The sequence below is a fragment of the Lutzomyia longipalpis genome, chromosome 1, assembly GCF_024334085.1.
Source record: "Lutzomyia longipalpis isolate SR_M1_2022 chromosome 1, ASM2433408v1".
Taxonomy (NCBI): domain Eukaryota; kingdom Metazoa; phylum Arthropoda; class Insecta; order Diptera; family Psychodidae; genus Lutzomyia; species Lutzomyia longipalpis.
This window is the reverse complement of record NC_074707.1, coordinates 31,796,121-31,815,138: the sequence shown is the minus strand read 5'-3', so window position 1 is coordinate 31,815,138 and position 19,018 is coordinate 31,796,121. Positions and strand designations below refer to the sequence as shown.

General features: G+C 37.3%; 5 protein-coding genes across 8 annotated transcripts in view; 3 read left to right on the top strand and 2 right to left on the bottom strand.

Annotated features, from left to right (window-relative positions):
* The window catches only part of LOC129786110 (replication factor C subunit 4), a 635,780-nt gene that overhangs the window by 194,801 nt on the left and 421,961 nt on the right, over positions 1-19,018 (top strand). The window lies entirely within an intron of this gene.
* Positions 1-19,018, top strand: part of LOC129785980 (extended synaptotagmin-2) — a 633,447-nt gene that overhangs the window by 192,468 nt on the left and 421,961 nt on the right. The gene's annotated exons all lie outside the window — the stretch shown is intronic.
* The window catches only part of LOC129785995 (protein kinase C-like), a 501,513-nt gene that overhangs the window by 60,534 nt on the left and 421,961 nt on the right, over positions 1-19,018 (top strand). The window lies entirely within an intron of this gene.
* Positions 4,131-13,552, bottom strand: LOC129785975 (armadillo repeat-containing protein 2). Of its 2 annotated transcripts, XM_055820696.1 has the most exons (9): positions 12,944-13,552; positions 12,565-12,827; positions 8,153-8,500; positions 7,781-8,064; positions 7,055-7,189; positions 6,795-6,897; positions 5,987-6,681; positions 4,821-5,616; positions 4,131-4,740 (listed from the first exon to the last, which is right to left on the bottom strand). In XM_055820696.1, the coding sequence occupies exons 2-9, from the start codon at positions 12,695-12,697 to the stop codon at positions 4,529-4,531; spliced, it is 2,706 nt and encodes a 901-aa protein (XP_055676671.1). In that variant the 5' UTR covers positions 12,698-12,827; positions 12,944-13,552; the 3' UTR covers positions 4,131-4,528. The 2 variants fall into 2 exon arrangements, with proteins under 2 accessions (XP_055676671.1, XP_055676672.1); XM_055820697.1 differs by having other exon boundaries at positions 12,565-13,552.
* LOC129786054 (chorion transcription factor Cf2-like) lies at positions 14,333-18,416 on the bottom strand. The gene is made up of 7 exons (XM_055820852.1): positions 18,109-18,416; positions 17,351-17,960; positions 17,009-17,277; positions 16,848-16,940; positions 16,695-16,787; positions 16,475-16,624; positions 14,333-16,391 (listed from the first exon to the last, which is right to left on the bottom strand). Exons 1-7 carry the CDS (start codon positions 18,397-18,399, stop codon positions 16,341-16,343), a joined length of 1,557 nt encoding a protein of 518 aa, XP_055676827.1. The 5' UTR covers positions 18,400-18,416; the 3' UTR covers positions 14,333-16,340.

Genomic DNA, 19,018 nt, shown 5'->3' with positions numbered 1-19,018 from the left:
ATTCACTACAATATTACGGCCTCTACTATAGATAAAAGTTAATAGATAATCTGACATTTAATAGATTTTAATAAAATCTTTTATTAAATTATTTATTTATTATTACAATTATTTCTTGTTTTTTATTATGCCCTTCCAGCCGCCATTTTGAATTATTTCTTTTCGCGATATCTCGCTTATCGCTATAGTTAAAAGAGTGAAATTTAGATATAATGTAGATTATAATAAAATCTTTCAAAAAGTATGGCTGATTTCCAAGCCGCCATTTTGAATTATCTCATTTCATAATGGCTCTGAACAGACGGCGGTGACTTTTGGTTGACGTCTTCGCGAGAAAGTGACTTTTTCGAGGAAACTAATTTTGAAACTTGCAGGTGACTTTTTTTTTGTACAAAAGAGAGTGAAAAAATGTGGGAAAAACTGCATTGCAGCGCCCCCAGGGGGCTTCCCTTATGCTCTTAATGCATTTCTTAGGCGAAAATTTGCTCAATTCCGAATTTTTATCGCGTGTTAAATTGAGGTTATGTCAGGTGGAGGTTTTTCCCCGCCCGAAAAGTTGCCTCACTCAACTGAATTTTTGGGTGAGGTAAATTTTTTCCCCGCCAAACATAACCTCAAAGCAACTTTTTTTTATGCAAATAAAAAGTGAAAAATGTGGGATAAAGTGTATTGCAATGCCCCCGGGGGCTTCCCGTAAGCCCCTAAAGTCACTTTCCAGCCGAAAATTCGCACAGCAACTTGAAGTTTGTACACTTTTTTCTTTCCGGAACGGTATGATGTGTGCCAGGAAAGTACCATAAGTATCTGGAAGTTTTTAAGGGTTCTTAGGATCCTCCTTTTCAACACTCTGCTGATCCCCTGCAGTTTTTCCCACATTTTTCACTTTTTTGCACAAAAAAAGTTGCTTTGAGGTTATGTCTGCGCAAAAAGGTCACCTCCAAGTGCCAAAAAAGTTTCCTCGCGAAGACTTCAACCAAAAGTCACTGCCGTCTGTTCAGAACCAATAAAATATTTAGAAAAAAAGTATAGCTAATTTCCGAGCCGCCATTTTGAATTATTTTTTTTCGCGATAACTCGCCTTCCGCTATAGACAGAAGAGTGAATTTGGATATCTGGGTGTTCAAAAGAAAGCGCAAAACTTTTTTTTTTGAATATCTTTTCTTATGTTTGAGATACCGGAAATCCCATGGTAGATTTGTTTTCAGGAGACAAAAGGTAATTCTTCTGACGTATTTTAAAAATGGCCACCATATTTTTTTTTCCAAAATGGTGGTTTTTACCCCAAAAATCTAAAGTAAAAAGAGTTTTTTCGGATACAACTCAAGAATGGCTTTACCAATTAAAAAAATTTAAATGTTTGAAGATTTTTTTTTCTTACAAAATTTATCAAAAAAAGTTATTTTAGGGAGCACTTAAAAAAAAAACTAATAAAAAAAATGGGTGAAAAAAACTTTCTCGTTCCAAAGCCTATAGTGAAAGACTTTCTAAAATAATTTCTGAAAAAGAAATAGTCAATACAAAATGGCCGCCTTTTGCCTTCACACTTATTCAAAATATTTTAATAAGATTTAATATAATATATTCAAATTTCTTCTTCTGTCTCTAGTTAAAGGCGATATATCGCGAAATGAACTAATTCAAAATGGCGGCTTGGAGACTTGCCATTTTTTTTTGAAAGATTTTAATGAGATCTACAAAATATATAAATTTTACTCTTCTATCTATAGTGGAAAACGAGATATTGCGAAATGACATAATTCAAAATGGCGCCTTGGAGATTAGCCAAAATTTTGGGAAAGATTTTATTAATTTCTACCTACAATTTACCAAAATTTGAGATTACTATCGTCTTTATTTATAGAGGGCGAGATATTGCAAAAAAAAAGAAATTTCGAAAGAAATAGTCGCCATCTTGTTTTCATGACAGAAATCTTGTGATTTTATTTTCATTAAATGTCATTAAATTTTCTTAAAGAATAAATGAATTTACATATTCATATTTTAATGTCGACACGTGACATGTGAAATTCCTATGGAATGTCCTATTTGTGTCGGCAAATAGAGGACAAAATTTTAATGGGGTGATGAAAAAATAAATAATTTTAATCGTATTTTTCCATGATTTTCAGCAGTTTTTCATTAAATAGACCTTTGTTTGGTGTATTATATTATCTCTTATAATGTATTTTCTATATTAGTGAAAATTATAAGGCATTTTTTTGAGAGAAAAAATTTGACATCTTGCCGCACCACTTTTGCGGTGGTAAATTACCACTCCTCAAAAGTGTTACTGAAAACACCACTTCTACTTCGGTATTTATCACTTTGCGGTGATAAATACGGAATTTTTTCTATGAGTGTACGAAATGGAACACATTCTCAATTTGCGGCACATAGTTTATTCGCACGGGTCTGACTTAATTAATCACACACTTAATTGTTTAATTTATTACAAAACAATTATCAACAGCACTTAATGAATATTTGCGAATGGGGTTATTTTATTAACAAGAAAGATCAGCAAAGAAGATTGATTGATTATAATTTATAAAAAAATATAATTTTCGTCCTTCTTAATAAAATCTCCTTGGACTAAATTTATTACCCGAAAATAGAATGTGTGGCGTTGTTAACACATTTTGTGACTTTCACCTTACCCCCAAAATGCATGCTTGGTTGGAAAATTGATTTCCAATCATAACACTGGCAATGTGAACCTGATTTTTTTATGGCACCTCCAATTAAGTGAGTACGGTGCGAATGTAATCGAGGGCAAATACATATTATGGTACGAGATAATATTAGATTTGGAGTATATAATATAGTGATTTTATGTGTTGGATGTATTGTTTTAGGCCTTTACTGTGTTTACTTCATGGGCATCTCTTGCACCCTCTCATTAGGGTGCCACAATTCAATTCTTAATGTGAGTCACTTCCTCCAACCCATGTCCCCACAATGTTGGTTTCGAAATATAATTATTCTGTTGTTGTCAGAAACAACTGATTACCGAGTCATGGTACTTGATATTTTAACCGCAAATACCACCACCCTTCCCTACATTACTGATCATCTAATATATGTATCCTAACATACATATGTAGAATGCATATACAAACGATTTGTTGATATAGAAGCACTTGTAGAGAAGGAAAAAAATCATGGTACTGTCACGCAAAATAAATTAAAATTGTCCTCTTATTTGTCTATTTAGCTGTTTCCATTGAATTTCTTTCTCATCATGCTTGGAATTTCATTAAATACATTACTTTTTCCACTAACATTTTTTACTATTCATTCGTCATTCGAACTATATATGCTACATATATGGAACGAGCTAGTGCTCGTTGTAACATCAGTCACTCTGGTGAAATGTGCTAGAGTGTGAGACTCTGTATTGTCTACTATACAGAATCCGATGCAGATGGAATTTCTCCCATATCAAATCTTTCTGCCTGATGGATATAAATTCATTGACTCCACACCGAAATGAATTAATAGGTGGGGGTAAAAAGGGGTGGATCAGAAAGGGCACTTACCCCCATTCATCACGTGCTCACACCATGAAAATTATGTGCGGAAAATAACATTGGCAGTGACTTACAGATTTAGTACTAACATAGATATCATTTTTGAACTTAATTTTAAATTTTGCTTCAACACTAATTGGGGAAACAGAACAAAAAATCCTAGACACTACCTGTAAATCACTCAATCACGTTTCACTTTGAAAATTTTCCTAAAACTGAAGAAGAATTTTCAACCTGTTAAATAAAAGTTTTATAAATATGGTGTCGGAGATATAATATAATTGAATCACCGTAGATTTTTTTCTCAACTCTGTATGGCTTTAGCAATATATAGGAGAAGCGATGATGAGGACATGTGCTACATATATGAATTTTTATTTCAGCACATTATGGATATGAGGCTATACCGGCTATACCACATTTTCTTTCAAGTGTCGGTATATTTTCGTGACAGTGAGAAGAGGTCATTCATAATTCATAGAGAAATGAAGTGACTTGAGATAATGTAGAGGCTGTTCTTGAATTTTGATTATTATATTGTGTGTCCTTATATTAAATGAAGAGGTGTGTTGTATCTCAAAAATAATTAAACACTTGAAATTCCGAGTGCCACTGAAATAAATTTATTTTGCTTCTTCTACACATTAAAAGAAGGGACTTTCTGGTAAATTTATTGTGGACGAGAGAGGTATTTTCGTAGCGACTACATACATTATAATATAGGTTGATCGTTACCCTGTACGTACCAGTGATGGAGGCAAGGAAAAGAGAATTGAATTAGGAACTACAAAATTGAAGGGGATAAACGCTACTGGAATAAATATTATCTCAAAGTGTGACGAAATTCTAATTTCTTTCCTCATCTCTGAAATTCTCTTATCTCCCATGATGGGGAATTCCGTGGTATGCTGAAGGAATTGCGTAGGCGAATATTTTTGTCCCCTCTTTCCATTGTATTTAGTGGATGATTATTTAATGAAATTCTCTCCGTTGCTCGCTCATTCATCAAGCCACTGCCGGAAGCCATTGCCCCATGCCTGACCCACCTTCCCGCCAACATCATCGTTATCATCTGATTCTGAAGAGATGCACGGTGAATTTGTAATTGAAATGGGGGAGGTTTGAATGCGATCCAACAAGTCGCTTGCCACAAAAGAGAATTGTTCCCACAGCTCGTCAGTGCATTGAATTTTCTTTTTTCCTTCATCCCCTGCCAAGAGAAAAATGCACACAAATCCTTCAGAATGTGAATGTTAATTCATTGCAATTCAATGGTGGTATCACACTCACCCAGACACTCAGCTAAATCCTGCATAATGCACTCAGCCTCCTCAGTGCCTAGAGCAGCCACTACATTTTCCGTGTCAATGAGGAAATTCCATAGAGCTTGACATACTGTTCCTGCCAAGAGCCAGTCTTCCTCCATGGCGCTACGTTGGAGAACATCCCGCAGAAGAAAAGGACCCTTGAGATCCTTGAATGGCATCCTGCGCTCCCAGTCTCCAAGTAGATTCACGAGAACACCACACGATGACGACACAAGTTCAAAATCTTCTGATTCAAGATTTCGTATGAGAACTTTAAGCCCTCCGGCTGTACAAATTGCTTCGCGTGATTCCGGATTCCGGGTCATGTTGCCGAGAACACGAGCTGCTTCCGCTTGACATGCAATCGATTGATTCTTTAAAGTGTCCACCAAAGCACAACTCAGTTGTTCAATTTTCCCATTGATGCTGCTCAGGGCAACCTCAGATGTTTTTGTCTCCTCTCCTTCCTGATAGAAGGATAAATTGTGTAGTGCCCCAAGTGTGGCTAAAAGCATCTCCTCGAGCTCCTCCGTCATCTCTGAAGTTGGAATTCTATTCGCATTTGCCACAAGATTAAGCAGGGTATTCCCCAAGAAAGCTCTTCTGCACATTCCCAATCCTACTTCTCCATTGACGCACATATTCGCCACAACTCTAACCAGCTTCACAATCACATCCACCACAGAATCCTCCCCCTGGTTTCTCATCTGTAGAGGCTGATTGGAGTAGTGCTCAAGAGCCGCAAGAAGATGCTCCATAGCCGCATCATTTTCATAGATCTGGTACAAATGAAAGTCAATGCTATTCAATCGCTCATGCAATGGCTTTTAGATTTCATGTACACAGCGATGGTAGTGAATGTGAGATATTAATTCCACAAGAGGGAGTGATTAGTTCTGATAATAATGGGAGCATTTAAATTACATTTGTCTTAATCATTCCAACTTCCCACTCCAAAATGAACCTTCCTATTATGTATAAGCATAATATGGATGTAATTACGCATGAGATATTTGCATGAAAATTCAAAGGGGGTGCGAGTTAGGAAGATGAAAATGAATTGAAATTTTAGTTTTCCTCTTTCACTCATTTATCATTTTACAGAACAGCGTGTAATTATTGTAATATTACAACAACTTTTGTACTTACAAGAATCCTCGCAACATCCCACTTTGCTACAATGTTACCAAGAATATATCCCAGTCGACTAACAGTACCCAGGGATTTGTTGGATATCTCCCGGGAGGTCACTTCTGGGCACGGTCCCAGCAAAATGGCCAATTTCGCTGCGGAATCCACCAACACTCCGCAACAAGCATCCAACTCGGACAGGACGCTGAGGGTGCGAATGATGTTTGCTTGTGTTTCCATCTCATCGACACAAATCTCAGCAGCGCGTACCAGATGTGGTCCTGCCAGTTCAAGTTGGATTTCCTCCCCCTCGAGTGTCTCTTTAATTTGCCCAAATTGCGTCGTTTGGGTAGTTGTGAGCACTTTAGCTGTGGGATTGTTTATGGCTTGAATAACAATAGGAGCACCAGCTAGAGCACGTAGAGCCCCAGAGAGTTGATATAGTGCATGAAGAGGTGGTCCAGCGAGCTTTGACTGAGCCCCAACTTCATTTAGCATTTGCAAATGCAGCACAATGAGATCAATAGCCCCATGACGTGCCAATCTATAAGCCAGAGACTTATTCCTATTTGGCATAACTTCCTTCTTGAGGTTTTTGCCGGTGTACGATTGAATGTTGGATGATGCTAGAAAACGCACAGCTCCATACCCATAGATGCATGCTTCGGGTTCCTCAAGTGGCGTCGCACGTCCCAATCCATCGATAAGGAGTTCTGAAATGTAGGTCAAGTATGTAAGGAAGGGTGGGTAGAAAAATTAAAACCCACACAGAATCTCTGTATAAATCAACTGGGGGCTGTTCTAATGAGGATGAAATCCAATTTACCCGCCACGTCACAGTCTACGAACAAATTATCGTTAGACTCATTCCTTGCCACTTTGAAGATTAACTTGCAGGCTCCCGTCAAGTTGCTGCCAGTCACGCGAAGCTGCAACAATTTTATTAATTGCTCTCAAAAGTTCATTCCACTATATGTAAGTATGGGTATAGGTATGTATATATAGAATATTAAATGGTATATAATATAGCAGCCTCCCTCATCAACCCTTTGCCGCGTGAGATATGCGAAATTGAATTAATTTTACCGCCAAAACAACTCGAGCCACAGCAAGAAGAACTTTGGGTGAAGCGCACTCCACTAGACCGTAGAGAGCTGTAAGAACTGCTCCACGCCATCCCCCTCGGGCTCCTTTCACCCGTGTGTACAGCTCTGTGAGAATCTGCGGGTAGAAGGGATGAAAGATTTCATGAGTGCGAATGAGCTGAATCGTGGAAACTTGTGCACGATGGAGATTGAGGTCCTCTCGCCACATAACCACTCGTTTGGGAAATTTCAACCCCCACAATTCTAAACTTTATCTCCCCGCACAAATATGGTCAGATATGAAATTTGTGAGAAAATGAATACTGCTGCATATAAATAGATAATGTTTTCCAGTTTAAAACTTTTTTATGATACTAGTACACGTGATATGAACAACTCTGGGGTAATATTGCTCAAAGTTTAAATTCATGGATTGAGATTTGGGTGATTCTTGGATTCAAAAACTATAAAATTTATTTAAAAAGAGATCTTGGAAAAAATAAAGTTAAACGAACTCCATGGTTTCGATTTGAAAGATTTATAAAAATATTTGCCATTTACCCATATTAATGGTAAATAATTTATTTCATGCGTATTCTTGATATCCCTAAAAATAAAATGCTAACTCGTGATTTTTTCTGCAGAACGACAACCATAAAAAATAGATTAAAAAGTGTGTTGTGGATATAAAAAAAAAGAATCAAAGCTGTATCCCATTTTCCCTTACCCCCGTAATATGCTGAACTGATTCTTCTGTGCACTCCTTAACTCCCGCATGAGCTTTTAGCATGTCGAGAAGGGTCTCCGTGGAGGATTGTGTCAATAAATCATTGCCACGATTCAATTTCGACCCTCTGACCGCCACATTCGATTGCTGTGGCATCCCAGTTGGGGAATTCTTCAGCTGAGGTCCATCGGTTCGCATTTTCCCATCGCATGATTTTGTCTGCATCTTCCTCAGTGGGTGATCCCTCACGGTGAAATCCTTTCGTGGTGGCATTTCCTCCAGCACTGCAATGGATAACGACGACGGCTAAAGTACATGGAATGAGGAGAAGAGCCATGGGCTGAACAACTTTTCATTTTTATGATTTCTTACAATTATCGAGCGATGCTGCAATCTTGGGCGGTTGAAGAAGGGCTGGCAATTTTCCCCTTTTCTGATTATTATTCGAATCTTCGCCGTTTTCATAGCACGCAAGTGAACCCGTGGACTCACTACGGTGCACCATTGGACTCTTTGCTGGGGACGTGGGTGCATCGTCGAAGGATTGAGTGACCTGTGGAATGGGTTCCAAGGACGGAAGTGCACGACTTTCAAATTGAAGGTAGCGCAGGCTAAAAGCACTGGGTGGTCGACCTTCTGGTGCAACACGCCCATACAGATGCCGTCCTGGCCGTGGTTCCCGCGGAGTTATCGGCCGTCGTGTCACAACTAATCGAGCACCTGCAAAAAACGAAGCCCCATCACCTATAAAGATTTCCCCCACACAGTCATGCATTATGTAGCTTTTAATGATGTGCAGAGTCGACTTTCTCATAAACCTCCTTTCCCATATTATCAACTCAACTTTTCCTGCCTTCGCAGATACCCTGCGACATTTCAGGTGGAAAATTAAAATGTGCAGGTGTTCACCAGTGACATCAATTGCAATGGCAAGGCTGAAATTACTTAGGTTCCCCACCCATTCCGCGCTATGTGTCTTAAATCATGGAAAATTGCAATTTTTCTCATCCCACGCCTTAAGTGATATTGAAAATATTTCAGCTCTATTTTCTCACTCTATTATTTCAAAAAAAAGAACAGCTATGGTTTGAAATATTTATATACCTTACCTTACTATTTGTGCAAATGAAAAGCTCACAGTTGGAAAAATGGAAATCGTTTATTGGAATTTCAACTAAAGCACACGCTATATATACATACATATTTCAAGCCTTTCTCTCTAACTTTCAGCACAATAACATGCTGAGAAAAAAAGTGATTGAAAATGAAGAACTAAGGTTTAGCAATTTCGGATCGTTTCTTTTAGTGAAAAAATGAATTTTTATTTTTATAAAAAAAAGTCTGCAAAACTAATAATCTCTAAAAAGTTTTCAAACAATTTTGGAAAATTCTTTTTCATTTTACGAAACCTTCTTAATCTAAAAATTGTTTAAGATAATCAATATTCTTCACCTTTATATCCTTTGAGAAATCCCTCTAATTCAGCATATGTCTGAAAGCTTTTTTTGTATGAATTCCAAGAAATACTTCATGGCCTGAACAAAAGGTATAAATATAGAATGAAAAGCTTTAGACATCAAACTGATGACTCATATACGGTGTTTTGAAGGGAGAAAAAAAGAATCTCAGGCTGATTAATCCCTCCACCATTCCCGTCCTTCTCACCTTAGTCTACAATATGACGACAATCCAGCTAAAACAATATTTTAGCTGTGATTCTTTCGAAGAAAAGAATAGCACAGCTTCTGTGTCCACTCTAAAACTCAAGGTCGTCGGATCGGGCTCAAACTTGGTATGAGCACGAATTAGGGTCCCCACATTTCAAAAAACGTATGCGCCGAAAAACTTTTCCGGCCGTCCGTCCGGCCGTCCGTCCGGCCGTCCGTCCGTCCGTAGTTTGAAGCTCAATTACAAGAGAACGGTAATAGATAGAGACTTGCGGTCAACGGCAAAGTTTAATTATCGACTGGAAGTCGTCCAACTATGATATCAAATTCACCCCCCCTCCCCTGCATCCGCCATTTTGAATTTTTTTCAATTTTGTTTTTGCTATATCTCAGCCTCTATTATAGCTAGAGGTCTGAAATTTTAATATGTTGTAGGGGCCTTTAAGACCTTTTCAACAATACCCCATTTCCAAAAATCGGACAAGCGGTTTAGCAAATATAGAGTTTTATAGAAAGTCGGCCATAACTCCTAAACCGCTTGACCGATTTGAACCAAACCGGTTTTGAATGAAAGATCTCAAGAAGGTCTACAATTATGTATACATAGGAAGTTTCAAAAGTTGCCGCTAGAGGGCCTACAATCAAAAACAAAATTTTCGATGAGTTTTCGACCAGTTTTCGATTAATATCTCAAAAACTGGACGATAGATTTCGATTAAATTTTAGTATGTTGTAGGTGATAGACACACCTTTTAACCAAAAAAAAATAAAAAAAATTTATGTCGCGGTTTCTGAGATATAGACCAAAACAGGTTTCCATATGTACCGATTGTTGTAATATTGCCTTATATCGGCTTAACGGTACTAGATAGAGGATTTTTGATTGAAGTTTCAACCGGTATAGTGGGCATGACCTATCAGATTTTACTAATTTCAAAATTCAAAATGGCCGCCTTCTGCCATTTTGTTACATCAACAATTACTTTCACCTATTCACATATTTTTTAAACAAACTATTAGGCGCCCCGCGAAGCGGGGCGCCTTTTTTATACATAAAAAATATAAAAATATAAAAATATATAAACCTATAAATATTGTACATATGTATATCAGTACAATGATGGTCCAGCAGAAAAGGGAATGTACTGGTAAGTTTCACTTACGGGCTGTGATTCTTCCTTCAGATGACAGTCCAAGTGTGGTGAAAATTGAGATGGATAAATTTTTAGGAATGGCTTTCTCACGCATCGAATCACAGCCAACGCGTGTAAATTCTGGGGAAAGGCTTACTCATGCGCGTTGGCTGTGATTCGATGCGTGAGAAAGCCATTCCTAAAAATTTATCCATCTCAATTTTCACCACACTTGGACTGTCATCTGAAGGAAGAATCACAGCCCGTAAGTGAAACTTACCAGTACATTCCCTTTTCTGCTGGACCATCATTGTACTGATATACATATGTACAATATTTATAGGTTTATATATTTTTATATTTTTATTTTCCATGCGAGAAAAAATTTATCAATGCCACATCAATCAAAAGAAAATGAAACGTAAGCGGAAATCGAAATTTCAATGTCACTTTTCTTATATCTTCAGCAATTTTTATTCCTCCCTCAAATCTCCAATATTAAATTACTCATACCCTTTTTTTGTGCCCGCTCTCGCCTCTCACACAGCTTGTGTGTCCCATAAAAAGTTATTTATTAATGAAGTGTCGTCTGGAGAAATTTCATTAAAATATGTTTCACAAGTGATAAAAAAAACTGCGCCCCGTCTTCATTTGAAATTATAATTGAATGGGAGTCCCAGCGTGTGGAGTCTGGTCAGAGTGCGGGATATTGGTTGTAGATCCCCAGGCCCCGTGTCGCTCAAGTACCGCGAGAGCCATTATTTTTCCCATCATTTTTTTCTGCCTCCGCATTAAAGCCACCCACCGGCGTCAGGCGCACCCTTTTTTTGCCATCCTGACGCGCATTCCAAGCTACCAACCATGCCTACATGCAAATGAGGACGTTGCCTTTTCCAATTTGCCCTCACACCACCGCCCGCCTTCCTTTATTCCTCCCACAGGCAAGTGAGCTCATTCGCGGAAATTTCAAAATTTTCATTCACTCACATAATCTTGAGAGCTTGCAATACGGAAAATGAATAGAGCGGAAAATGAGTAAGAGAATCAATCATCCATGAAGGAAATCGCTTCTTATTCAATACAGATGTTGCGTTCTCATATTCAAATAATTTAATATCAAAATACACATACAAAAGGATATCTAATAAAATTTCCTTGTATCCGTTATTAGAATTTATTTAAATAGAGGAAATAATTATATTTTCCTTTTCCTTGACGTAATACTATTATGTAGGTAGATATAAGAGGTAAATAGAAATACATACTCAACATGAATATATCTCAAAAATTCCTTTAAAAATACCGTGAACTAATTAAAATATTTTTCCAACCACCATACAACACTCAAGAACGCTTTGAAAAAGTTTTTCCATCAGAAACCTGAAAATGGTTTAAATGACGCAATTCGAGAGAAAATTGCTGTGAGTGTGCGATAATCAAGCAATATAAGCAAGGAATGGCAATGTTTGTCACGTTTAGGGATATCTCAACTTGAAATCTTCATGAGGCAAAGCCCAATATTGTTAACCCTTTGATTTCAATCGATTCACCTTTGACCTCTAGTTTTAGGTATTTGTTTTTCAAATAAATTTGAGTTTTCTTAAAATAATACTTAGAGATTTTTTTTTTAGGATTTTCACATTTATCTTGTGAATTTAAATTAAACAAAAATATTAACTGTTACACCTCCAATGAATCAGACATGGATTAGAGATCCTTTACCCAAAAGGAAACAAAGAAAAGAGACGAAAAATTGAGAAGAAAATTAATAAGTCAATTAAAATGAAATTGTCGTTTCTTTGTATTGTTTCTTTTATAGCCATAAAATTTTATCTTTGGGTAATATTTCAATTATTTCGCCATTCTGCGGACCTCTTTGCGCAGTAATATAAAGTCGACGAAATATTTCCCAAAGAAAAAAAAAAAGAAATCACAATAAGGAGGAGGTGAGTAATGAAATTATGGTATGATGATTTTTACTCACCAGTTCCGCTCCCTGCTAAAATGCTTTTTGCCTCACTCACAATCTCGGCGCTGGTCTTCCGGTATGGCCTTTTATTATTCGATAATGGGCTCGTGTCACCCGCAATATTCTTCAATTGTCCTTGCTGCTGCATTTTTTTTTCTTTGCTTTTCTTCCTCCTTTTTATTGTACACCCGCAGCTTTCTATATACTTTTAAAGGGGGATGGATGCGGGGGAATGTTCTTTACTCTCAATCCTATGTTGTATGTATATTTTACACCCTCTGCTGGGTGGCCAAGTGAAAGGAAAGAAGCATGAAAATCAATGAGTCAAAAAATATTAAACTTGTCGTTGACCCTCTCTCATCCCACACATTTTCTTCAGTTTTTACGATGATACCTTTTTCTTGTACGACGAGGGAGCCTTTCTCTGAATTATTTCTTCCTTTTCTGTGTTCCAAAAAGTTTGTGTGGTGTATTATATGCGCCTTCTACGAAATGCTGGTAAAGCTCTCACACGCGCGGAGAGTGCGGGGTATATGAGAAATGGAGGCAAAAGTTGGAGACAAAAGTTCCCCTTATAAAATCCACATAATAGTTTTAAAAATACACAAGTTTTGTTAAATTATTGCAATTGGAGGGACATCCTCGCAGCTTCTCTGGGCTCCATCAGTGTCACAGTCATTTGTTATTTCAAGTCTTTTCAACTGGCAAACTTTTCCCAAAGAATCTTCACGCAGACTGTCGTCTGATGTATTTCCACCATTCACATGGTAATTTTCTTGACAATCGTCCAAGAGAGGAAACTTGAGCTTTTCACTTTTCCACCCACTGTCTCATGAAAATCTCTGCCAAAAAATGGCGCCGAATACTTTTGGGTATCACCACCACCACCACAGAATTACTTGTGAAAATTTATGCTCTCTTCCGGCCACTGGATGTTGAGGCGATGTGGAAAATGCAAGTGAAAGGGAATGCTTCGTTTTCGGAGAAGGGCTACAACGGTACTGAAGCAACTGGCTGTGAAGCCTGCAGTGTGGAAAAGCCACAAGAAAATTCGATTTTTTTACAACTCATATACACTTAGCATGAGAATTTTCCACCCGCCAGTTTGTTGAAACCAACTATTTGCGTGTTTCCACATAGCACTATCCATGGAAACCCAAGTCTTGGAAAAATAAAACAGCCTGCAAATCGATACAAGCAATATTATTGCCCCCGTACAACCGACAAAGCTACTTTTGTGACTCGATTGGATTTCCATCCATTCATTTGTGGTCAGAAGGAGGTAGTCAATAAATTGCTTTAGTCACCCCCAGACACATCCTCAACCCCTTTGCGTATCAAATACGTCCACCATGTGGTGCAACCACCCCATTCCACCCATAAGCCATGGCACAACTCCAATTAATTGATAAGCGTGTAAAATTTGATACAGAGAGAAAAAAAAGAGAAGCCGCAGAAATAACTCCTAAATCAGGAAGTCTGAAAAAAGTGTAATAAAAGAACCATTAAAATTGTGCTTATCATTTAGTGAGCTGTTCTAGCTGTTGAACGAATTTTATGCTTTTTGCATAACTGAAAGTTACATAAAAAGCCCAACCTTATTGGCTTCTTTCCTATGTTCTCAATTGAAGAAATAAAGCACGGCAAGGGATGGTGGAATAATTACGGAAACTTGAGAACTTTTATGAACGATTTTTGAGTCAATTTTTAAGCATCCAAAAAATAGATAATTCCGACTAAATTATCTGAAAATGCAACAATAAATTAAAAGAAAAACTACAGATTTCTCTTTTATGCACATTTAACATTTACGATTTATTTTCAATTAATTTAAATCATGCCTAATTTACTAAATACAATCTCTTTTTCATTTTTTTTTTTAATATATTTTTTTCAGAATAAAGATAGTTTGAGAAATTTATATTATCTTTTTTTATGCAATATGGATCATTTTGTTAATCAATTTTTTTTAATTAGATGATCATACTACTACATTTTGTCACGTAATTTAGAGCAATTTTCTGATTATTCCCCATTCATCTTTTTCTTCGCGGCTTATTTTGTGTCACTCCCACTACAAAAGAAAATGTTCTTTTCCCTCCTTCCCAGAGATGATGGAGCTTTTTATATATTTTACTAATTTTTATCTCTGATTTTCCCTCATCATTTGTTTTTTCATATATAATTTATATTTATGTTTTACTATTTACAATGTGACACATGTTTTCCCTTGTAATTGTCCTTAAATTGCACAAAAAAAAGTTTTTTATATAAATCCTTTTTTGCTGAAAAAAAAAAAGAAAAAGTAAACCAACCCCAGAGCAAATATCCATGTCCTCATTTCATGATGGAAATACTAAATAATCATGCAATGTGTATCATAGTATGTATTCTACTCTCGCTCTCTCATCCAATTTATAGTCCCTTCATTAACTTTTAAATGAACAAAGACTTGAAATGTTACTCTCTTCTCTATTAGTGTAGTTTTTGCTGTTATATTTTATACTGTAGAATATCCTATGTCTATTTTCTTTTGCTTTATATGTAGGTAATATAAAGTCTCTCTACCAATCTTTTTTCTTCTCCTCCCTATACATTATATCTCTACAATATACCAATTTGATACTTTTCCTTCTTCTTAATTTTTTTTTTATAATGAGATTAAACGAAACTTTGCTTTTTTGTGTGTTTACAGATCAATATTATGTTGTGCTTGAGTATGAATGAATCCACGTTCACACAGGCAGTGGGCAAACTTTTTTCTTCCTCTTCATTAGCGAACAAAAAATTGAGAATATCTTTTTCACACAAAATTTCCCTTTTAAGTTTATCTTTTGATGAAGAACTTTTGACTTTGATTTTAGTACAAAAACTGTAAGAAAACGAAATGGGTCTATTATATTCATGAAAAAAAACTCTTCTCTTTGGATGGCACAATGGTCGATGTAAAAACTAAAGATTTCTTTTCATTTTTTTGGTTACAGATTGATTTTAATTCAACGAGGGATTGTAATACTTGTAAATAATACATAAACTTGTGACAAAATATTATTTTTGCTCATTCGAGAAAGTAATTATAATTTATTTTTCATGAGCTGAATTTTTTTCTGACCACATTAACATTTTCTTCAATGTTTTTTATCTTTTATTTCATTCAATGATAAAAAGAGAAATATACTTATTGTTAACGATTGTGCTCTTTTAAAAATATTATTTTACGAAAAAGAAAAGTTTTTGAAACTATAAATAAAAATTAAACCAAAAAAATTCAAAGTTATTAAAGAAAATTATTATTGAAATGTGCAGCAAATAAAAAAAAACTTCACATTTAGCATTATGGCCCACATTATTCTCAGACCTGTTGTTCAAAATCATAATTTGTTTTCAAAATCGCACTCTTCATGAGATTAATTAAAATAATCCATACCTCCAGTTTTTTTTCACTAATCATTTTACTCATTTTTACTTAGTGTTTTGCAGATTTTCTTCTTTTTTTTGTCTCATCCTACACTTTACCTACATAAGAATATTTAGTAATAAAATGTAAAAACTTGACAATATAATTTGACAAATCAGGTGCTCGATCGTGTAACTCTTATTCTTTTCTTAACCATTGATTCAATGCTTAAACAATCTTATATCTAATTGTTTCTCTTACACTTTTATCTTTTGATATCAACACTTTTCACCTTTTTTTTTTTTCTTCCTAAAGATTCTCTCTCAATTTCTCTCGATGTACAACAATCAAGAGCTTTTTTTCTTTAAACCTTATCCATGTTTATGACATTTCTTTATGCTTGATCCATTTTTGCATTGTTGGAGAGATGCTGCTGGACATGAGACTGCGGGTTTTTTTTGTTTGTTTGTTTGTTTGTTTATGTTGAATGAAGTTTTCTTGTAAAATCAGAAATTTTTATTTACTCACCTTCAATTCACTCGAACTGCCAAAGGTTTTATCACACGGAAAACATTTCAATTTATTTTCCGCTGCGGATTTATTGTGTTTGGTCATGTGGGTTTTTAAGTGGTAATTCGAGACGAAACTCTTCGTACACAATTCACATTGGAAGGTTTTCTGTTGACAAATATAATTTTGAATCAATTCTTCTTCACATTCTTGTTTAAATTAATGTTTTTTTAGTTACCTCAAAATGTGTTTGCCTGTGCCTGTAGAGGATTGTCTTGGACTTGAACTCTTTATTGCAGATGGAGCATGTTGGTATTTTATCGGCTGGTTTCTGCAAGAGACAAAAAGATATTTTTGACAACAAAACACTTTTTTTGAAAAGGTAACTTACCACTTCGTGAGTTTTCATGTGCATCTTTAGCATTCCGGGTCCTTTGAAACTCCTCCCGCACACCTGACACTGTGGCTGTTTCTTGCAGTTGGCCTGATAAATAAATATGGTAGTTTAATAAAAAAAGAATATTTGGTTGATTAATTAGATAATATTTTCACCTTTATCCAATTTGAGTGCTGCTTCATGTGAGTATGAAGCCATTTGCTGTGCTTAAACTCTTTCCGGCACAAATTGCAGATGTATCGGCCAGGACTGGGGCATGATGTCTGTAAACTTATGAATTCGGCAAGATATTCCTTATCTTCCTGCTCTTCCGTATCCGATACGGCCAGTGTGTAGGTTTCCTGCTGTTCCTCCTCTTCCTCCTCAACTTCCTCAATGATCTGGGATTCATCGTCTGCTTCAATAGCCTGGGTACTGATTGTGACTACAAAACACAAAAAGGATACATGCAAATTATGTACAATTAATCGAATTACACATTGGTACAAGAGACTTACTCATGCCATCCTCGTAGTAATGTGTCTCTCCACCTCCTGTCATCTCCGGTTGCACAATAATCTCGCAGCGATCGTCGCTTGTACGCTGAATTTGCACCACCTGTGTCTGGCCATTCTGATTGATCATCTGCAGGGTATTTCCAGCCTGCACAATGGGGCCTTGGTGAATAATTTGCCCAGCTTGGACGATCTGTGCTCCCGTCTGCACAGTCATCGGTTGCCCGTGTGACGTTACAATCTGTCCGGCTGCATTCAGCAATTGGGCATTGTGAATCTGCCCATTTGTGATTATCATCTGCTGTGGCTGCCCCTCATTGGATCCCACCGAGTGCAGATCCGACGATTTGACAATCTGATACTCCTGCCGCTGTGGCGACTGAAGCGCATGTGACTGCACTTCCCCACGCTGTATATCAGCCCGCTGAAGCTCAATCTGTGTGATGGTCATCTCCTTGGGGAGTGTTTCCTCCACAATCACCGTGATGCCCTTGATGTATTGCCTCAGCTGCTGATCCGACTTTTCCACGCGATTCTTAAATGCATGGCAGCGACTCACCTGGTGCACGCACTGAACGCAAATCTTGTCTGGCCACCCGTCCGTGTTGTCAATCTGCACTCCCAGCAAGCAAGCATCAAGCCAAATCCGTCCGGCAGCACAAAAAAAAACACAATGGGGGAAGAGAAAGTGTCAAAACATTCATTCCTCCACCCCGTAGCCCATCAGGGGGGCACGGGGCACACCCGGGGCAACAGCTTACCTGCACACGGGCGAAATCCATCAGCATATCGGCCACCATTTCGCCAAAAAGGGGCCGCATATCCTTCTTCACGGTGAGACAAACACGACAGATTTTATCCAGATCGAGATTCTTTATCTCCATTTTTGCACTATTTCCGCAACAATCGACGCCACTTTTACGCAAAACCAGCCAATTTTCGCAACAAATCGCACAGAATTTACGATTTTTTTGTACACAAAGCGCAAAAAATATTATTTTATTTTTTCTGTCACTTTGCCCCATCAACGAATGCCCGCGGTACCTTGTCATGGGACGTTTGTACGACAGGTCCGCTGCTATAGTGTGTCCCAAAAAGACCTCCACAGAGATGCAGAAGTTTTTTGCAGTTTTCTCGCATTTTCCGTTAGTTTTTCCCGTTCGGGTGTGGTTTTTTGGGGTCCTGGAATTTTTCCGCGTCGCTTGGCGGGGAAAACGGGAAAATTCAAGGATATTTTGTAGAAAAAAGTCCAGGGACAGTGTGCATCCCGCTCCCTCTCTCGTTCCCTCTCGCTCGCACTTTGTCTGCTCAGTCAGCGTATGCCGCATACGAAAAGGTTGTCATGCAAGCTGACTCAGTCGATGATTCGATGTTTTTCACGGTTTTCTCGCATTTTCCGGGCGCTTTTCCCGTCCGGGTGCAGTTTTTGGGGCGTAGGAGGCGATGCCGCGTCGATTGGCATCAAAAAAATCAAAAATTCAATTTTATTTAATTTCAAAAAGTCCCCAGAGTGTAAAAAGCCAAAAAACGGTAGTCTAAATTCAGGGGCAGCATTCCCTCTCGCTCTTTTCCTCGCCCCCTCTCGCTCCCACATCGTCTGTCTAGTCAGCACATACCGCATGTATCAAGACAATTGCGCTACAATCTGACTCAGTCGACGATTTTAATTAA